This window comes from Harpia harpyja, chromosome 4, assembly GCF_026419915.1.
Source record: "Harpia harpyja isolate bHarHar1 chromosome 4, bHarHar1 primary haplotype, whole genome shotgun sequence".
NCBI lineage: Eukaryota > Metazoa > Chordata > Aves > Accipitriformes > Accipitridae > Harpia > Harpia harpyja.
Genome location: NC_068943.1, coordinates 44,573,531 through 44,592,749, shown reverse-complemented (window position 1 = coordinate 44,592,749; position 19,219 = coordinate 44,573,531). Strand labels below are relative to the sequence as shown.

General features: G+C 48.8%; 1 protein-coding gene across 6 annotated transcripts in view; it reads right to left on the bottom strand.

Annotated features, from left to right (window-relative positions):
- NECTIN1 (nectin cell adhesion molecule 1) overlaps positions 1-19,219 on the bottom strand; it is a 109,159-nt gene that overhangs the window by 17,574 nt on the left and 72,366 nt on the right. For all 6 annotated transcript variants that reach the window (XR_008235122.1, XM_052786526.1, XM_052786522.1 and 3 more), the window contains exons 6-7: positions 2,616-2,763; positions 479-566 (exon numbers count right to left, since the gene is read on the bottom strand). Coding sequence is in view for 5 of the 6 variants with exons in the window: in XM_052786526.1 (XP_052642486.1) it covers positions 479-566; positions 2,616-2,763 (236 nt within the window). In the remaining variant the exon portion in view is untranslated. The remainder of the gene's footprint in view (positions 1-478; positions 567-2,615; positions 2,764-19,219) is intronic.

Sequence of the window (19,219 nt, the reverse complement as noted above, 5' to 3'; positions counted from 1 at the left end):
AGAAGAGGGATGAGAAGAGCAAGTACTATCCTTTGTCACAGCTTGGGACAACATCGACTTCAGGTGACACCACCACAAGATAACACCATGAAGGGCAGTGCATCTTACCTTCTCCCTTGCTCCTGCCATATTTCTTGCCTCCTGTTCTCTGTCTGTCTTTCTCACACCACTCATGACATTCAAGATGGTGAGGATGCTGAAAAGTCCTCACACCTAAGAGCCCAGCTGAACACCATCTAATTTGAAATTCAATCCCCATGAAAGGGAGTAAGCAGGTTCCAAATTATAGCTTTCAATTAGTGCCAGTCTTTGGGAATTTTGGGCAGACAAGTCCTTACTTTCTGCCCCTCAAACTTAGGCCATGGAATTCTTTGCTCTTGCAAACCTTGTTTTCCAACATTTAGGCACTGTGGACACTGCTTGGAATCAGTTTTCCTTGCCAGAGGAAGGAACTTGCAGCTGGGCTGGGGAGGCATACCTGGATGTCTTCTGCAGTCAGGTGGCTTTTCATCTCCTGTTTCCTCTTTGGTGGTGGGGCAGGTTTGTGGGATGGGGGCAAGTCAATTCTGCAGATAAAGAAGTGGTTGCTGATTAGAGAGCAAGAGAAAGGGGTCTGCTTGCTTTGATGTGTCATAACAAGCCGGATCCTGCATGCACCAAAGATTTGATTGTGTTTGTCACTGTGCTGCCAATATAATCATATAGATTATTCTCAGTACCCCCCCCGTGCCCTCTTTCTCACCCCAATTAGAATTGTTAATAGAAATAAACTCCCTCCTAGCATTCTGTTCATAATTCCAAGCAAATCCCCATGTTGGATTGCAGATCCCGAAGGTACAGCTGGGATACCTGTCTCCCAGCACTGTTTTGGAATGGCTCCAAATCATCCCATGGGAGGTGGCTTATTTTATGGCTGTAGGGTACTAGAAAGTGTCTGGCAGTGGTCATTGCAAATCAACAAGGTAATGTCAGCCCCAATTTGGTAGCTTATCTGGAATGGTACCCCTGCCACAGGCTTCCCAGTAGGAGTTTGAATCTTCCTCATAGACGTGCTATGCCATGCAGGGACATTCATCCCTGACCCCCAGTCAGGGGATCAGCTTTTGCCCCAGAGCATAAGGATTGGCAGCCATTATAATCCTAGCCTAGAGACTGTCTCTGCACATTCTGTTCATATGCACAGATGTGTCTAATCCTTTTACAAAACTTACTAAAACCCTGATCCACTAATTAGCTGGGTCCCCCTCCCTTCTCTCTGTACAAACTTCACCAAATCTTCTGATAGAGATGGGCGACTTTCCTTGGCAACTCAATGGATTCCAGCGTGGGGCCAGAGTGTATGGGTAAGGGGGAGAGTAAAATGGGTCCCCGAGGCTCTGCAAAACATTGACTTCATGGCTCCAAAGAAAAGAAGTGCTATTAACTTTGGGAGGCATTGGAGCGGGCTCCACAATAGAGGCAGCACCTCTGCAGACTAGGGCACCATTGTGTTTCTATTCTCAGCTAAAGTGGCTCTTCCCTCTGCCTGCATGGAGGGCCATTGTGGGAAGTGGATTGTCTGAATGCATCTGTATCATAGGGCCAATGCTGTTGATGCAATTTCACCTTGTGGTGCTATTTTTTTGTTTGTGTGCCTTTCTGTCTCTCCTCCTACTTTCTCCGGTTCTTCTCCCTCTCTCTCCCGCTATCCTCCAATGCCCTCTCTCAAATGGGATTAAATGGAGCACAAAATGTGGCCAAGATGTAACAACAATGAGGTGGGGGGTTGTGGAAGATAAAAGAAACTTCTAGCCTTTGGGCTTTTCATGTGTCCCCTTTGAGGTGGGAAGGAAGCAGGGGGTGCTCTTGTGAAAAGGCAGTGACAAGATAGAGCTTTTCAGGAAGAGGCCAGGGTAAATATTTCTGCAGAGGGTTCTGTTCATGCTGCACAGGCTGAACTCCACACCACCAAATTCCCTGCCTGGGATCTGTGCTGCACAGTGTAGGGCAGAGCAAAGCAAGTACCTGTCAAAGAGGAGCCCCTCAGGGGTCCCCTCTCCCTACTCTCGTATTGCCAGAGTTCATGTCTTCAGGCTGGCACCATATGTACAAAACTGGAATGCTGAGTGGATGTGAACCCCTTCTGGACTCTTTGGGATACATTCAGAGGTGCTCAGGGTCTACCAGAGACCCCTCTTTGGTGACAGAATTAGACAGATTCAGTCTAATTCAGGAGCCTGAAGCCATTTCTCTGAAAAAGGAAGAATAGGATCCTCTCCAACCACTGGAGGTGAGGGGCACTGAGCAGCTGCACCATGTCCAAGGATATGCTACAGCAAAAGCAGCATCTGGGTGAGCAACATTGTGCTTCAGTTTCCACTTAAGGCTTGCGATAAGAGTTCAAAAATAGGAGAGAGCAGGATGGAAAGCACTAGAGGCCCCAAGGAAGGGAAGAGAGTCAGAGGAGTGAGCCAGAGGGAGGCAGATAGGAAGAAATGGCAGGAAAAATGGTTTGCTGCCAAGCTTTTCTTGTGTGCAGGTAGCAGAAAGGCCAGCAGTGCTCTCTGCCTGCTGCCCCATCCAACAGCACCTGTACCATCAGTGTGCTGTACTTCTGCAAGCATGGGGCTACTTACAGGTCATTGTCCGTTTCAGTGCGGTTCTTTTGTTGCCGCCTGTAGACAATAATTACGGTGACAGCCACGCCGATGATGAGAGCTGCTGCAATGACTCCTCCCACGATCCCAATAATGCCTCCTGGGGCACCCTGAGGTAGTGGCTTATCTGCAACACACAGGGAAGCACAGGAGGGAGGGTTAGAGCATCAGACAACACAACTGGTAAGGCACAAAGGCCAGTAGAACCAGGGACTCCAGGAGCAAAGATGCCAACGTGCTCTGAAATTGTCTCAGGTAGCCATGTGCAGGCATCTTCATGGGGGGACACAGGTCATACTGAAACATAGTAGTCAGAGCTCAAGAGGAACAGGAATCTGTGGCTACAATTGCAGCCCAGTGTGTCTTCAAGGGCTAACCGCTTTCTTACTCTATTCTGCAATTTCCCCTTAAATCAGGTGGATATTCCTGGATCTGTTTTTCTGCCTTTGTTCTGTCCTCAAAGAAAGAAGGGTTTAGGGAATAAAGGTGCCTCCAAGCAGTCACCCCATGTGGTGCAGAGGGACTCATGTGGACCTGCTACTTGATATTATTTAACTATCTTGAAAGCCTTCTGCAGGGCTTTGTCACAGTGTCTTCACTGAATTCCTGGCGCTGTTGAAATGAAGGAGAGCTTTGCTATTAACGTAGGTCTTAGAAGAGCTAAGGACCAATGCTCAATTTATTGAGGTGGAGCAGAGGTACGTGCAGCCTTAAACCTTACAAAAAAGATGCCCTGAGTGTAGGATTTAGGGGTGAGGGGGAGATATATCATATCTTGCGTTTCATCTCCTGTTTGCTCCATGGCTGGAGAGCTCTGTGACCTGGGCCAGCTACTCGGTGACTAACACGGACCTCATTCAAAGGAAACCTATCCCACGGGCCTGATAGGAAAGCGCTTTGAAACGTATGATAAAAGGATTTAATTTGCTCTACCTTCCAACCTAATTAAACTTGAAAACTAGCTAATTGGTACTTTGTACTTACAGCTCCGGCAGTGATGAAAGAAGGAGATAATTGGAATGGAGGAAGAAGGAGGAGGAGAAGGAAAAGAAATTCAGGGGAGGGGAGCGAGACAGGAATGAGGGAAGAAGGTGCTTTGTAGAACTTGTCTGTCACACCTAATTTTTGTACTTTTCTTAATGCACTGGCTACTGGCTGCTCATGGAGACCAGATACTGGACTATATGGACCTTATTCTGCAACAATTATGGGTTTGGGTATCATAGTGGTAGCCAGTATCTCCACTAAACTACCCATCCCCAAGGCCTCAAAATTATACCCACTTTACATGTGTGCATGGTTATGAAATGTCTGCACACATTCCCAAACCACATAGGACAACTTCTACAGGACTTTTCAGGGTGAAAATCTGCCACTGACTCCCACCTTACATCCATGGATTCAGCACTTGCTCAGCTCGAAGGCTGGGCTCCCTGAAATCCCACGTACCGGGTACAATGGCAGAACTGACTGCGCTGAATCGTTGCCAACAGCCTATTCCCAGATCTCACCTCACAGCCAGCCTTCTTCACCTTTCAAATTTGCTGCTGTCATCCAGGAGTGAACTGAGGTGTATAAACATTTCCCAGGGAAATCCCCTCTCTGGTCAATACCAACAAATTGCACAGCAGAGAAGTGGCATGTTTACTGTATCAGTACAAAACACTTGAACTCCCTGCACCATGCTAAGATGTTGCTACCAATGAAGAATTTGTCCTGGGAATTGTCTTGATGCTGATCCCCCACCCCTTTCCATGCAAACTTGGTTTTCTCTTGCCTCACAAGGACACCTCAGAGCCTCCATCAGTCAGCATCCCACACCCCGCCTTCCCCTGTTCCTTAATTAAGAGCTCAGAGCTGTGTGTCTTCGAGTGGCAGGATGCCATAGTCATCAGAACGTGAGGCTCTGCTCCCCACTGTCCTCGGCAGTGGCAGTCACTTTTCTTTCTCTTCCCTTCTCCATAAGCCACATTATCTTGTAAATAATATTTCTGCCTTGAGACAGCTCACTTACAGCCATGCTCAGGCAGACAGCTGACGTGTTGCAATCCAAACCCCCGGACAGCATTAGAGATTGTGGCAGGGACGGCGACTGTAAAGAATCTTCCAGTCACTTTGGCTGGGGCATTTCCGTGATGAATTGGCCCCTAATGGCTCTCTGGATGGCAGGTAGCGAGCAGAGAACATCAGCCTCCTGCTACCGCTGTAAATCAGTAGGTGTGTATATGTGTGTGGGGAAGGGGGGCAGAAGGAGAAAGAGGGAAAGGAAAATAAATAAATAAAGCAAAAATTAATCTCCAGGAACTTGAACGGGGCTGTATAATAATGGAAAGGGGCCAGGAAACTTTAAAGAGGGGAAAATGCAGCCATCAGTTTGCAGAAGAGAGAGAGGTAACTACAGGGCACTGGGTAAAGACAGTAAGGAGAAGAGGGAAAGAATGAAGGAGCACAAGGAGAAATGCAGATGCTTTGGGGTGTCTATCAGAGTACTTCCTTCTTTCCAAGCTCTCAAGACTATGGTATGAACATCCCAATGTTGGTACCCATCCCAGCTACCTAAGACTGGGCTGTGTGGCAATGCAGTGCTTCCACAGAATGGCAAGTACCAAACAATGATACAATCCTATGAAAACAAGCCCTGCCCCTACATCCGCAGGTCTCTTTCCTGAGGACAGGCTGAGCTATCCTGCTAAAATGCTGGTCACATCTTTGCAGGAGTCCAGCTAGGAAGCTGTGAAAGGCAACAGGGATAATTGCTGACAATAAGAGGAAACACTAGGAGACAAGGAAGATAAATGAGAGATGAAGGCCCTGAGAGAGCAAGAAAGTGCAGAGGAGAGGAGAAGAAAATGGGAAGAGGGAGACCTTCCTTTCTGCTGCATCTTCCTTCTTTATCCCCCCCCCCCCCAAAAACCTTCTTTCATCTGCATCCCCAGCTGTTTATTTCCTCAATCTCCCCTTCCTGGGGAAGAGCTGTGGCTAGTACAGTTTGGAGGGCTCACCTGCAACCCAGCCTATTTCCTTCTCTCCTCTGTGTGCATTGCCTCTTTAACAGGTAATGTCAGAGACACCAACAGGGCTTTTTTGGAGGGCAGGGTGGCTGCAAGAAGGGGTGTTGTAAGTCAAACAGGAGGATACTGAGAAAGCCTCAGGAGAAGATGATAAGAACTGGCAGATGAGGATTCAGTTACATTGACAGGGCTTTTGGGCAGCCCTGGGAAGATGTTTGCAAGGCTTGTGAATCAGGATCAGAATAAATTGGCAGGACAGCTCAGGGGCCTCCAGAGTGGAGTGGGAAAAGGCTTTGCCAATTAAGAATGCAAAACCCCTTGCTCTGTGTCACGCTCGAATAATTTAAGACTCTCCAAAAAGTTTGTGTGAAGCAGTTGGCAGTGAGGCAGGTACCAGAGAACCCAAAGGGGCTGAATGAACAGCTCAGTCTTATCTGGATGTCTAAGGGCTGCTGGGAACTCCTTGTTCCTGCTAGAAACTGAATTAACTCACAGTATTACAATTAAGGAGAAAAGGAGGACACCCCACCCCCAGTCTCTTTCAGAGCAGTTTCGTTCGTTACTTTGTTCTGCAGCTCTTCTGGAGATGGAAGCAGACACAGGGAAGGAAGAAAAGTGGTTATCTATCCATAAATCATCCTTCCCAGTCACCTGATGGTGTGTGTGTCTGAGTTTCCAAAAGTAACCAGTAACAGATGAAGATCTTTCTACCAACCAGATAAATTAAAACATTTTGTGAGGTGCTGATAGTGTAATTCACCAGGCCCAATGCTCACTTAAATCACATCCAGCAGTCCAATGCTGTCAGTCGTTCACATCTCCCAAACAAGTGAAGAATGTCCACTAGACAAGAATGTCCATCCTGGAGAAATGCATCAGGCACAATCACAGTGCACAACTGATGCGCAACATAGTTTCATAGCACTGGCTATGAAAAAACCCTTGTCCAAACAGCCACAGGGCTGATGGCTCTGTCTGTATGGACAGGGCCGTGGCTCAGATTTACTACAGACAGCCATGGTAGCATTTCAAAGCAGAGAGACAAACGGACAGAGCTGTCCACACGCACTATGCCCACGGGGTGAAATAGTGCAGCTGCAGAGCGCAATAGTAAATAACAATAGAGGAACAATGAAGGCTTTGGAGAACCAGCTTGCAGGAGAGCAAGAGAGATGTTCCCAAAGGGAATTTGAAGTGAGGCAAAGATGGATAAAATGGAAAGCTTCCAGAGAAGGGTATGCCAGAGCGGAGGAAATGACTCACTTGCTCTTGGTATGGGGGGAGTGATGTGGAGGACTTTGCGAAAGGAAGAAGAGACAGCGTCTGTCACACTTTTGGAAATAAGGTCTCTTCCCTTAAAGCTACCTGTGTGGCTGGGACATTTGCATCATGAAGCAGCCTTGCTATTCTTGGGATCAAGACTTGAGAGTGGGATAAGTGGGACCCATCCCCACCAAGGGTCTACGCCTGTCTGGGATCGACTTTTTATGTAGAGCTGGGATCAGCCAGATAATTCTGCACTTGCTGCAGTATATGCACAGTGACATCCAGCCTGAGCAGGTGGGGAGGAGCAGATCTGTGGAATGGAGTCCTGCATGAATTGCAAAGACAGGTGTGGGTGGGATGGAGATGCTGGCAGGCAGGAAGGCTTCATTTGGATGAGAGGGCTGGGTCTCACACTGGTACTGTCTTCTTTCTATCCTGACTGTCTGCCATGTATTCAGTTACCCCAGGGAGAGCCTGAGCCCCATCCAATTGCTGGTGCACTAACCTGCATCCCCCAGGTAAACCTGGAAGCTGCGTCAGTCTCTGGGCCCAGTTTACTGCAGCTCTGAGTGAAGCTAGTTTGCTCAGAGCGAGCTGCACACAATTCTGTCTTTGCCTCCCCCTAACTTCAACCTGACCCCTCAATGTTTTGCAGAAAACCAGCATAACAACATACAACACCTCTGATAAGCCATTTGCTCAAAGATCTGCCTGCATCTGTAACCAATTGTAAAGTAGGGTTCCCTTTCCATTTATCACCTCTCCACACAAAACAAATCCCCATCTATTTCATGGCTGGCTAGCCAAGGCACTCAGCAATGTGCTGCCTTGCTCACAGACACATTACAAATCAATGGGAAGGAATCGTGATTCTTCTCCTTTCTTTATGCTGGCAGTTTTGAAGCTCTTCTAGCTGCCAGCCTTGCTAGAGTTAATGTTACCTTGGTGCTCAACTGCATCCCTGTTCACAGGCATATACAGCCTGCATGTTTAAAGCAGCCTGTCCCGGTACAGTGCCAGCTCAAAGTAAGCCTGTCTGTGACCTGGATTGTCACCCCGATTCAGTGCAAGGAGTTAGCACTTGCTGGACTCCTTCTGCCTGCTGAACCTTTGAGCGAGACAATGAGATCAGATGATGCATATTTATAATACACCCCACCTGACACATTCCAGGGAGCCTGAGACATGGCAAGTTCACAGAGCTAAATTAAACTGAGTTGAAAAGCTTGGCAGAACAAATACATCTCCAGTTTGGTTTTAAAGACGAGAGCAGGATTGGCTAATTTGAGACATGCTTGCTCCAATAGCATACACACCCCCAGGCACAAGCTGGTTCAGAGCCTCATGAAGCCTTGTGTTTGCAAAGGGTTAATGAAATGCTGTTCCCAGGAGAGCCAGAGACACGAGCTGGTAAAGCTGATGGGCCAAAGGGTAGGATAAACAGCAGGGCTTGCAAGTCACTGGAGATTTTAAAGGGATCTTAAGTCTGAGGAAGGAGAGGTGGGTTAGGTCTCTTGGGGGGCAGTTCCTTTCACTGTGTGTATTAAGTGAATCCCTTGCAGGGACAGCTAAGCATCCAGAGGATAAAAGGGATTAAGAAGGGAAAGACACTGCTTGGAAAGCTGAGCCACTGGCACTGGACCATTAGTGTGTGAGGTTGAAGTGCCCTCCTGCCCCCTCAGCAGCAGCATTTCCTTCATCTGTCAGAGCTGGGTCCAAAATCTTCATGCCCTTTCCTTTTGTCCTGGCCTGAAGTGGAGAGGAGAAGGGGAACACAGTATCTCAGTCTCCCTCCCACTGAAGCCCCTCTCAGACCTTGCTCCAGCTCAGATCCTTGCCTAACTGCAGGTGGAGGTGACCAGGCTGCAAGAAACACTTGTGAAAACACTTCACAGTGAGGAAAATCTGTCTCTGTGCAAACACAAATCAATGTTCCATGGTCAATTTGCAGTTTGCAGCACCACTTAACCCCTGCAGTATCCAGAACCAGCTCTGTTAGGAGTGCTGTTCATTTGGTGACATATGGTGAGAGAAAAAGGGGGAGTGTATTGGTTTTGTGTGGCAAGGTTTTGGTAGCGGGTGGGGTTACAGGGGTGGCTTCTGTAAGAAGCTGCTGGAAGCTTCCCCTGTGTTCGACAGAGCCCATACCAGCCGGCTCTAAGACAGACCCGCCGCCAGCCAAGGCCGAGCCAATCAGCGATAGTGGTAACGCCTCTGTGATAACATTTTTAAGAAGGAAAAAAAGTTGGGACGGTGGTATTCGGCAGCCGGAGAGAGGAGTGAGAACATGTAAGAGAAACAACCCTGCGGACACCAAGGTCAGTGAAGAAGGAGGGGGAGGAGATGCTCCAGGCGCCGGAGCAGAGATTCCCCTGCAGCCCGTGGTGAAGACCATGGTGAGGCAGGCTGTCCCCCTGCAGTCCATGGAGGTCCACGGTGGAGCAGATATCCACCTGCAGCCCGTGGAGGACCCCACGCCGGAGCAGGTGGGTTCCCGAAGGAGGCTGTGACCCCGTGGGAACCCCGCGCTGGAGCAGGCTCCTGGCAGGACCTGCGGATCTGTGGAGAGAGGAGCCCACGGAGCAGGTTTTCTGGCAGGACTTGTGACCCCGTGGGGGGCTCACGCTGGAGCAGTCTGTGCCTGAAGGACTGCACACCGTGGAAAGGACCCATGCTGGAGCAGTTCGTGAAGAACTGCAGCCCGTGGGAAGGACCCACGTTGGAGAAGTTCGTGGAGGACTGTCTCCCGTGGGTGGGACCCCACGCTGGAGCAGGGGAAGAGTGTGATGAGTCCTCCCCCTGAGGAGGATGAAGCGGCAGAAAATAATGTGTGATGAACTGACCGTAAACCCCATCCCCGTCCCCCTGTGCCGCTGGGGGGTTGGTAGAGAATCCGGGAGTGAAGTTGTGCCCGGGAAGAAGGGAGGGGTGGAGGGAAGGTGTTCTGAGATTTGGTTTTATTTCTCATTACCCTACTCCGGTTGATTTGTAATAAATCAAGTTAATTTTTCCCCAAACTGAGTCTGTTTTGCCCGTGACGGTAATTGGTGAGTGATCTCTCCTATCCTTATCTCGACCCACAAGCTCTTTGTTATATTTTCTCTCCCCTGTCCAGTTGAGAAGGAGGGGGAGTGATAGAACAGCTCTGGTGGGCACCTGGCATCCAGCCAGGGTTAACCCATCACAGGGAGTTAGACCTTAGCATGGGGAAGAGGAGCAATTTGGTTAGCAAAGGTGGCTGGCAGGGTTTTCTGAGCCGAAGGAGTGTCTGCACTTCACTTGATGACAAAAGCATAACAAAAGCAGAGCTGATCCAGCAGGTCTCCCCATCCCTGCCTCCCAGAGACTCCTCCAGATACAGAAAGACCTCAGGACTTCTCTTGCTAGCACGAGAAGGTGCTTCTGGTTTTGCGTCACCTCAGGAGCTGACGATTCAGCCAGCCAAACAAAGGTTAAACACCAAAATGAAGGCAGAGCTGCTCTTCTGCCTCTATGCCCTGATAGAGGGAATTTTAAAAGCCGTCGCAGCCTCTCCCACCAGGGTGTTTGTTGATGTAATGCTCATTTACACAATTAGCCGCCACACATGCGAGTGCCAAGCCATGGCTGCAATCCTGACACTGCCGCGGCACGGGGCTTCAGTCTCATTCCCCTGGAAATCCCACACTGCACAGGCTGGGTCCCCAGGGCCCCGGCAAGGCAGGGGAGCTCGCCTCCCACGTGGGGCTGCTCTGCTTGCTGCTGCACCTCCCTGCATCTGGTCCAAACAAATGGGTGCTGGGAGGGTCTCAGTTATATTGTGTATTTTGAGTGGGGCCAAAAGCCACTGTTGCCAAGGGTGGTTAAACAAACAAATGCTCCTGACTGCTTTCTGCGTTCTCCTTCCTCTCCCTCCCACAAATGGGAGACCCTCACAACTGCCAAGCCCCTCTATGAGTGACCTGATATATCCCCTAATTCCCTCTGCTGAAGACCAGACGACTGGGTATCCCCTGGGTCCTGAGTGCATTTGGAGCATGGGTATCCCACTGTCTAGGTACTAATCACAATGTCCCTTTAAGATCCCTGCCCACTTCGCTTTCCTCTGTAATTTTTACCAGCCCAACTGGCACTTAAAGACCTTGCAAACCACTTGCCTGTCTCTGATGAGGTTTTGGGAGAGCTTGACAGTGTGGTGTGCAGATCCGGCCCTCCCTGGGGTGCCTGCTTTGAAAAACATGCCCAACTGCAAATGGACACATGGATGTGCTTGGTATTAGTGGAGATTTCACACACATTTCAGCAAAGGCAATTGCTTTGCCAGTCACCAAGGGTGGAGGCATCTCGGCTCTCCAGTAATGACCAGCTTTCTCCCTTTCCTCTCCTGCAAGGGAAGCAGCAGAGACATCCTTGGTTAAGTAGCATCTGGTTAAGTAGCTGCTGGCTGCAAAAGCATGTCTGGAATGCGGCTTTAACCCCTGATGACCTTCCCTTGCAATGCTTCCCGGTGGCCGATAACAAGGATGGGGTTTGGATAGCAGCAATAGGAGCAGTGTGTTAACCCCATGAGATCCAGCAGAGAAGAGGACAGACTTCTGCAGAGTAGCTGTTGTAGTGGGGGCTCCGCTGCAGATACCTCTTACTGGGCTGGGTTTTCTTCCACTCCTGGAGCAAAGTGTAGCAGTTGTTGAACAGCATGTGGAGACATGGTTTGAGAGCTTAGGAAGGAAGCCTTTTCTCTGTGTGAAAGGACACAGCTTAGCAAAGTCATTACTGTGCAACATCAAGAGCCAGTGGTTCAGAGGGTGCAACAGCAAGCAGTCATTTGCAGCAGTGTCCACCCATAGCAACTGAGCGCCTCTGTGCACGTGCATGCTACATCCCCAAGCTTTCCACTCAGCCAAGAAATGCCTGCATTAACTCCAGATTCTGGGATGTCCCGGCCTCTCTGTGCCACTCAGTGGCTCTAGCAAAGGGGCCAGACATGACCTTGTTGTCTGTAACCCATCTACCTAAATGCAGCACAAACCTCACCCTGCCCTCTCTCCACCCTGCTTGGCCAACTTCACAGACCTCCCTGCCTTCCCAGAACCAGGGCCTTCACAGCTCAGTGCAGCAGTATGGTGAGTGCCCCAGCCTGTTTTGGGGGAGAAGATGGGACCTGGAGAAGATGGGAAATGTTATCTGACGTTTCCTCTGCCTCCCAGCCCTTAATTTTAGTTCTGCTTCATTTCCTTGCAGCTCAGCAGAGTAATGAACAATCAAATCCCTTTAGTAATTTATTTCTTCAGCTGTACAGTTTTGAGGAGGTGATGACACTTAAAATTGCCTCTCCTGGAGGGATGAAGGGGTCAGATCCTGAACCCCATTACACCAGAGAGTGTCTCTCTTGATCTTAGCAGCCTGCTACAGCTGCCCAATGCACAGCGTGGTCCCAAATCCATGTTTAGCCAGAGATACAGCCTTGCTCCCTTGATGAGTCCATTAAGGTCATGCTATTACAAGCAGCCACCAGATGAATTCTGTCAGATAGAAGGTACAGGGACTGCAGCTCAGACTCTTATCATTTGTGTTAATAGAGTTAATTTGCTCAGCAATCTTCAGCAGCACTCCTGGGAACATCTCACTGCGCTTGGCCATGTGCCCTGGGCTGTATTTGTCTCCTGTTGCCTCTGGGGTTCTTACAGCATGGGGCAGCTGTATCTTGGATGTCCCCAAAGGATGAGTGAGATCAGCTCCCTGTTTGTGTCTACGCAGAGACACTGCTGGGAGTTAGGTGCAGACACAGGGTATGTGCGGCAGGGTGAGGAGGAACTGCTCTGCTTCTCTGTCGTCTGGCCAAAAGTGCATGAACAGTTGTGCAAATGGAAAGGTGGATAGGGCTACAGTTCTCTTATCTCCCCTGGTAGCTGCAGCAGCAAGGAGGGCTCAAGGCTGCTGTGCCTCTTCACACACCCCCTTCCCTTCTCTCCTCTCCCACAGCTTCCCAAATACCCTTGAGACCTGCTGCAGTCCAGACAAAACAATGACTCTTCAGCCTCCTGGAGCAGGGAGGGAGCTGCTGGCTGTTCTGGAGTGATGTGCGAGAATAAAGCTGGTGGATTCTCATGTGGCTCTGACCTGGACTCTAGTGCCACTGCCTCCTCTCCTGCTCAACACACGCATCTTCCTGACTGACAGCGCCAAGGGTGAGATCCACTTCTCCCAAGCCAGGACGGTCACTGTGCCTGCACTGACTTAGCAAAAGCAGCTGCAGCACGTCCCTGGCTGCCCCCATTCAATTCTGCTCCAGGAGAGGGACAATGGTGCAGAGGGCAACTCAGACTTTATGTTCCTGACCCTTTTCCTGATTTCTCCTTCCTGTTAATGGCAATGAAAGACTCCTAACACACCTTCCCTTCTAACTTCTCAAACATCTTGCAAGCTCTGTGGGACAGTCTCTGCCTTAGCATGTAACCACCAATATTTAGCCATGTAAACTTATTCAGCTGGGTATTTGTTAGCTTGCACACGGGTAGCTTTACCCATCTCCAATATAGATCAAATGGAAGTGCTGGAGAGAGAGTGATCAGTCAATATGAAAGAGAAGCTGTGAAGGACAGGCAATTGATACAAAAACTAGGGTTACCCTGGGGAATACAACAGGAATAAACAAAATCTCTGCAATGCTCTATAGATAGATATGGTCAAGAGGACAGTAATGATTCAGAAAAGGCAGAAGATTTGAATAACTATTCATGATCTGTCTCTGGAGACCAACAGACGTTTGTTTGTGGCTTCTGAGATGACAAAATAATTTCCGCATGTTTGAGGATGACAAGACTGAGGAGCTTGGTGGACACAATCTCCTTGGGTATTCCACTTACTATAAGCAAACAGATAGGTTGAAAGACTTAGCTGAGGAGTTCCCTAACTCACTGCTGATAGTTTTTACTATTTGTTAAAATAGTTAAATTCTAGAAGGTTAAATTCTAGCAGAGTGGAAGAGGATGCAGAGAATGACTTGAATACTATAGGATGAGTTGCTGGCACCAAAGAAAAAGCTAACACAGGTTCTAGTTAATAAAGAATTAAAAGGCAGGAATACAATCGATGCCAGTCTACATGGTTCATGGGAAATGGGTCTTGTCAGTCAAATACAATGTCATTTTTTGCCTACTAAACCAGTCATCTCATCAAAGTAAGCGTAGAGATGGAATAGAAAATAGATTAAGAATGGCTAACTGACAGGTCTCAGAAGGAGTTGTCAAGAGGCAATCACTGTCAGTGGGCACATTTCTGCAGAGTCCGTAAGGAGGGGTGGTGGGCCTGATGCTACTCATTGCTTTCACAGGGCGTGTGGAAACAATGACCACCTCAGTGCTTTAGCAATCCCTGGATGAGACAGAGGTCGGTGGATTTGTAAAGAAGCCCATTAATAGACTCAAGACGTTGTAATTCAGCCATTGCAATACTCTCCATCCCTGCTGAAGCACCTGTATTTTTAAAAGGAAGAGGACCCAGAAGGGAAGAATGCAGAAGATGCCTGAGTATAGCTTTTCAGTAAGTTGATTGAAACTGGACCTTAAAGGATGTTCCTTAACACCTCCCTGGTGAGAAAGAAACTGGTGCCAACCTGCAGGAGAGGAACAGGGAAAAAGCAAGGGCTGGGAGTTGAACACAACATCCCAGAGGCTGCCCGAGCAGTCACAAAGTCATGCTGTAACACACAGACCACCCTTCCCCATGTCTAAACCTCTTTCTCCCCACCCTAATCCCTGCTATGTGTCAGCCTTTTTGGCTCAGCAGTCAGCTGAATGCTGAGAGAGGGGAAGTGACTCCTGTCTCTGACACAGGGAAGGTTGTGGGCCTTAAGGAAAGAGCATCCTAGGGAGGGGAGAGGGGGCTCAAAGCCTGTGTGGAGAGTACAGAGCTGCCTGCGCGCGTTCCTCTATGCAGGGATGGGCTCCACACATCCTCCTCTTCAGCTCGCCCTATTCTGTTGCTCAGGTAACACTTTCAAGGCAGGTCCTCCGAGCAAATTTTTAGGTCAGTTATAATTGGGAAGCCTCGCATGGAGCTATAAAACATCAGTTAATATGCTGGAACTATCTAGTTAAATGCCAATTATAAAACCCCATAAGCTCCTCAACTCAAATATATTAATAACATAATTAAACATTTATTGCTTATGCAAATTAAAAGTTAAGTTAATCGGACATCAATGAAACCCCAGGAAGTGACCATTTAAGTAACTAATTTCTATTTAATTATGATTCCTTCCTATTATAAAGCCCCCATGCCATTATTTCTGGACTGCTCTTCAGTGTTTACTCGAGTCATTCAGACTTGGCATTCCCACTCCGGTATCCATTCATAATACCAGACAGCTGCAGCATTCATATCAACAGCCGTGGACCTTGCACAGCTGGCAGCAGCTGGACCGGGTACCCTTCCTACTTGTTGCTCCTTCTCCTACCTACTCCTTGGCTAAGCTACTAGGAAGGGCACAGCCAGAATTACCTCCTCCAGATTCTGCAGATTCAGGGTGGGTAGAGGTGAGTATGCACTGGACCTGTGGAAAGGCACCCACTGGGAATGGCGACAGCGAGCATGTGTTTGTACATATCCCGTAGGCAGAAGTGTGCTCCAATGAGCAAGATAAGGATTTAGATTTCCTGAGTCCACCCTTGAGCCTTCTCCCTGGTTCCCTGCACACCTTCGCTGATGTCATTTCACTCCTCTGTATCACCCTCCCAGGGAAGGGCACTCTTTTGCACGGCAGGGAAATTAGGGACCTCAGGGGATGAGTGTTTCATGATGGGTTCAGCTCCTTGGGCGGACAAAACTGTGTGCCAGCAGAAAGCTACTGTTCATTATTATTGTAAAGCAGTGTCCTGGTTTCAAGCAGTAATTGAAAGGGCTGGGAGCTACAGCAGGACAATGAGATGAGGCCAGGAGATGGGAAATGAAGCTATTTGTTCTTCGAGGGATGGAGACATTTCCCCTGGTGAGCAGAGCCTGTGCAGCCAGGGCCATACGGACAGACTCCCTCCCTCCAAGCGACAGGCAATCAGTTAAACCTGACAGGTGTGAAGTTGGCAATTTTCTTTTCAAAACTGTGAGACAAACAGACTGGCGGGAGTTTGAGAGGAACAGAGAGATAAGGGAGAAATGGAAACATTCAGGTACCCTCTCTCTGTGTGCCTAGCGGTGGCTCACAGGCAGATGGGTGGAGAAAAGCGTTTGCTTTCAAAGCCCCAGATATACCAGGGACTCAGGTGTGAGGCTAGAAAAAGGCACTAATGAAAAAGAGAAAGCCCTTCCTCTCACAGCTCCTCAAAGGGTGCTCCCTTTGATCTCTTAAGATTTGATCCATATTCATCTCCTGGGATTTAGCCAGCACTCAACTGCTCCTCCTGAGCTCACCAGCAAACTACAGGACAGTGTTTTCTGCAAAGATGCAGAAAGAGCATTTAGTGCCTCTTTGCATGCAAACCATTTTCTTCCCCAAGTTCCACACAGTTCAGAGAAAAACCTCTGCCAGTTTCCTGTGAGGATTTGAGTTTGGTTCAGCAGTTGTGAAATCTATGGAGGAGGGAGTGTCCCTAACTCACCTTGCGCTGGGCTTAGTCAGATGAGGCCACAACATTTACCTCAACTGCTGAGGCTAAGGGAGCAACTCCAATGGCTGGTATCCATAAATTACTACCTTTCAATAACTCAGCCCCTAGGGGTGATGCAACATTTTTAACCTACATTTTAATCATGTACACATTTATCTTGCTGTGTCCCTGCTTTGCCTGCATGGCCATGCCTGACTCTCTGATTTCTTCTAGCTAGTATGTAAAATTTTAGGAGTGCAACACACATCCAGGTTTTTTTTTTAACGGGCTGATCTTTGTTCTGCAAATACTGTATAAGAGAGAGCCTGCATCTAAACACGTCTGGGAAGGCTGTGAAATGCCGTGTTTGGAGGAGGAGTGAACCAGCCCCCCTTGCCTTCTGCCAGGCACCACTGAGGGCATTTGAGGCTCAACAGCACTTCTCGGTGTCACAGGTCCTCCAGCTGGAATACATTTGCATAAAGCAATTTTCTTTAACAAATGTGTTCATACAAATCAAACTCAAGATTGCAAATAATCTGAAACCATGAAAAAAACCTAATCAAACATATTTGTTACTACAAGTAATTCACCCAGCACTGTGGAAACAGCAAGTTTCTCTCAGTTCAATTTTTCCAGCACTAGCTCTAGGAGACTTAATGGTGTGACCTTGAGTGCTCCGACTTGAACCCGAGCACGAATTGCCTCTTACTTCACAATGAATTTTGGATTGAAGGTCACATATTTCTGGGCTGATGCTCTGTGACCTGATCTGCCTCCAGTGCCCCTCGAGCTCCCACCCCTTCACAGCCAGCCTGCTTTAACATCTCCCTGTTACACTGCGTTTTTCTCTGTCTGTTGGAGCCCTTTGGCTCTTGCACTTCCAGTTCTGAGTCTGCTATGAATGTGGATCCCTGGGACATCCATCTGGTTTTGAGTGTTGTGCAAGGCATTAATCCCAGCATGGGGGGGACATCTTCCCAGGTGCCTCTGCCCAGGGATATCGGGCAGGTTGCCTGATAATTCCCTGATTACACTGGACTATATCTCACTTTCACTCAGTACAAATCCTACTTAGGCCACATGCATTCGTATGGGTGGAAATAAGCATAACTCCATTGTAGTCAGAAAAGTTGGGTGTGCTTGCACCAACCGGGAACCTGGCTCTGTATCTTCATCATGGACATCTCAGCCCTGAACTCTGCATGCATCTCCCAGTTCCAGGGAGGTAAATCTCATGGTGTCTGCTCTGGTCTAGACTAGCTCTCTGCTGCTGGACCATGCTCAGCAGTGGACATACAGCCTAAGAGCAAACACAAGCCTCTTGTTCATCTCCTCCTGCCCTGATCCAGCTCCTCCCCTGACTCTCTGCTGGCACCTCTGCTGATCATCAGGGCTCTGAAGTTGTTTTTGGGGCCAGCAGTACTCGCCTGCAGAGATATGGCTTTGAGAAGAGATCCAAGCCATGCTGCCATTTTTTCCATGGGCTACATGCATTGCTGGCATTCCCACCCCCAACATGTTTCTGTTTTGTTCCAGAGAAACACAATACTTAGGGGCACTGCCTGGAAGTCAGTTCCTGCTGTGTTCAGCAATCTGCAACCTGAGCTGCTGAGAAGAGGCCCCATGCAGTGGATTTTATCCATCATCGCTTAACTGTAAGACATGGCCTGGGAAATCAGTGCAGCATTTCCCAGGGGCTCATCCCAGCAGGACCATGGCCAAAGATAGCCCCTCTTATGCTTCTATCCATCTTAGACCCCCATCCCAGCTCCCCAGTGCTCCTTTTCTTTCTCCCCTTTCTTCCCACCCCCAAACTTGGCTGATATGGCTGAGCCAGCTGCTGGGGATCCAGTTCTGTAGGATGCTGCCCCTCCGCATCACTGTCATGGTTGCTCCTAGGGCTACTGACCTGAACGGCTGCAGCTGAAGCAAAGCTACGTTTCCAACATCTGTCATTACTAAGAGGAGCTGGCAAATAGGGGAAAATGAGAGGAGTAAAATATGTGGACATATAGATACAGCCCGGATAGTGGTCACAACTCCCTAGGCCACATTGAAGCCTGATAACAAGAGTGTTCCTGGCTTTTCCTCCCTTTGCATCTGAGGAAAGCCTCCCCAAGGCTATCTTTAACCCCTTCCAAAGTGAGGTGCCCAGCACACTCCTTTTTCAGCAGAATGACTGATAACTGGCTCCGTTAGTGGCATGTGGTTTGGAGGGAGCCTGTCTGCCAAGCAGCATACAATGCACTGATCATCCAGCCTGGTATCAAAAAGCCTCCTGCTGCTCTGGTGCATGCTCCACACCTGCTTTTCTGCTGACAGGGAATGTACAGTCTGCACCAAACCACACCTTTCCAGCCTAATCCTGAGCACTTCCCCCTCCGTCCAGCTCATCTCTTCTCAATGGAGACCAGTTCAAGTTCAGATTTGGGTCAGGATCCCTCTCCGTCTCTCTCTGTGATGGGGAGTGCTGGGTTTTGGTTCAGATCTCCAGCAGATCATCCATGTGCTGAAGTTGGGTGCAAAAATCCCTTCCCAGGGAGTATTCCACTCTCCAGGCCAGAGGCATGGCAAAGTGCCTGTTGATATCAGTGCAAGGAAGAGCATGCACATTTTCTCTGATCTCTTGCTTGCTTTGTCTCTCCCTCCCTTGCAAAAGTCTGCGTCTTGCAGAGTTGTCTGCCTTGATCTTCGGGAACAAGGCTTTCTTTGTAGCATTACATTCACAGTCAGGAACCTG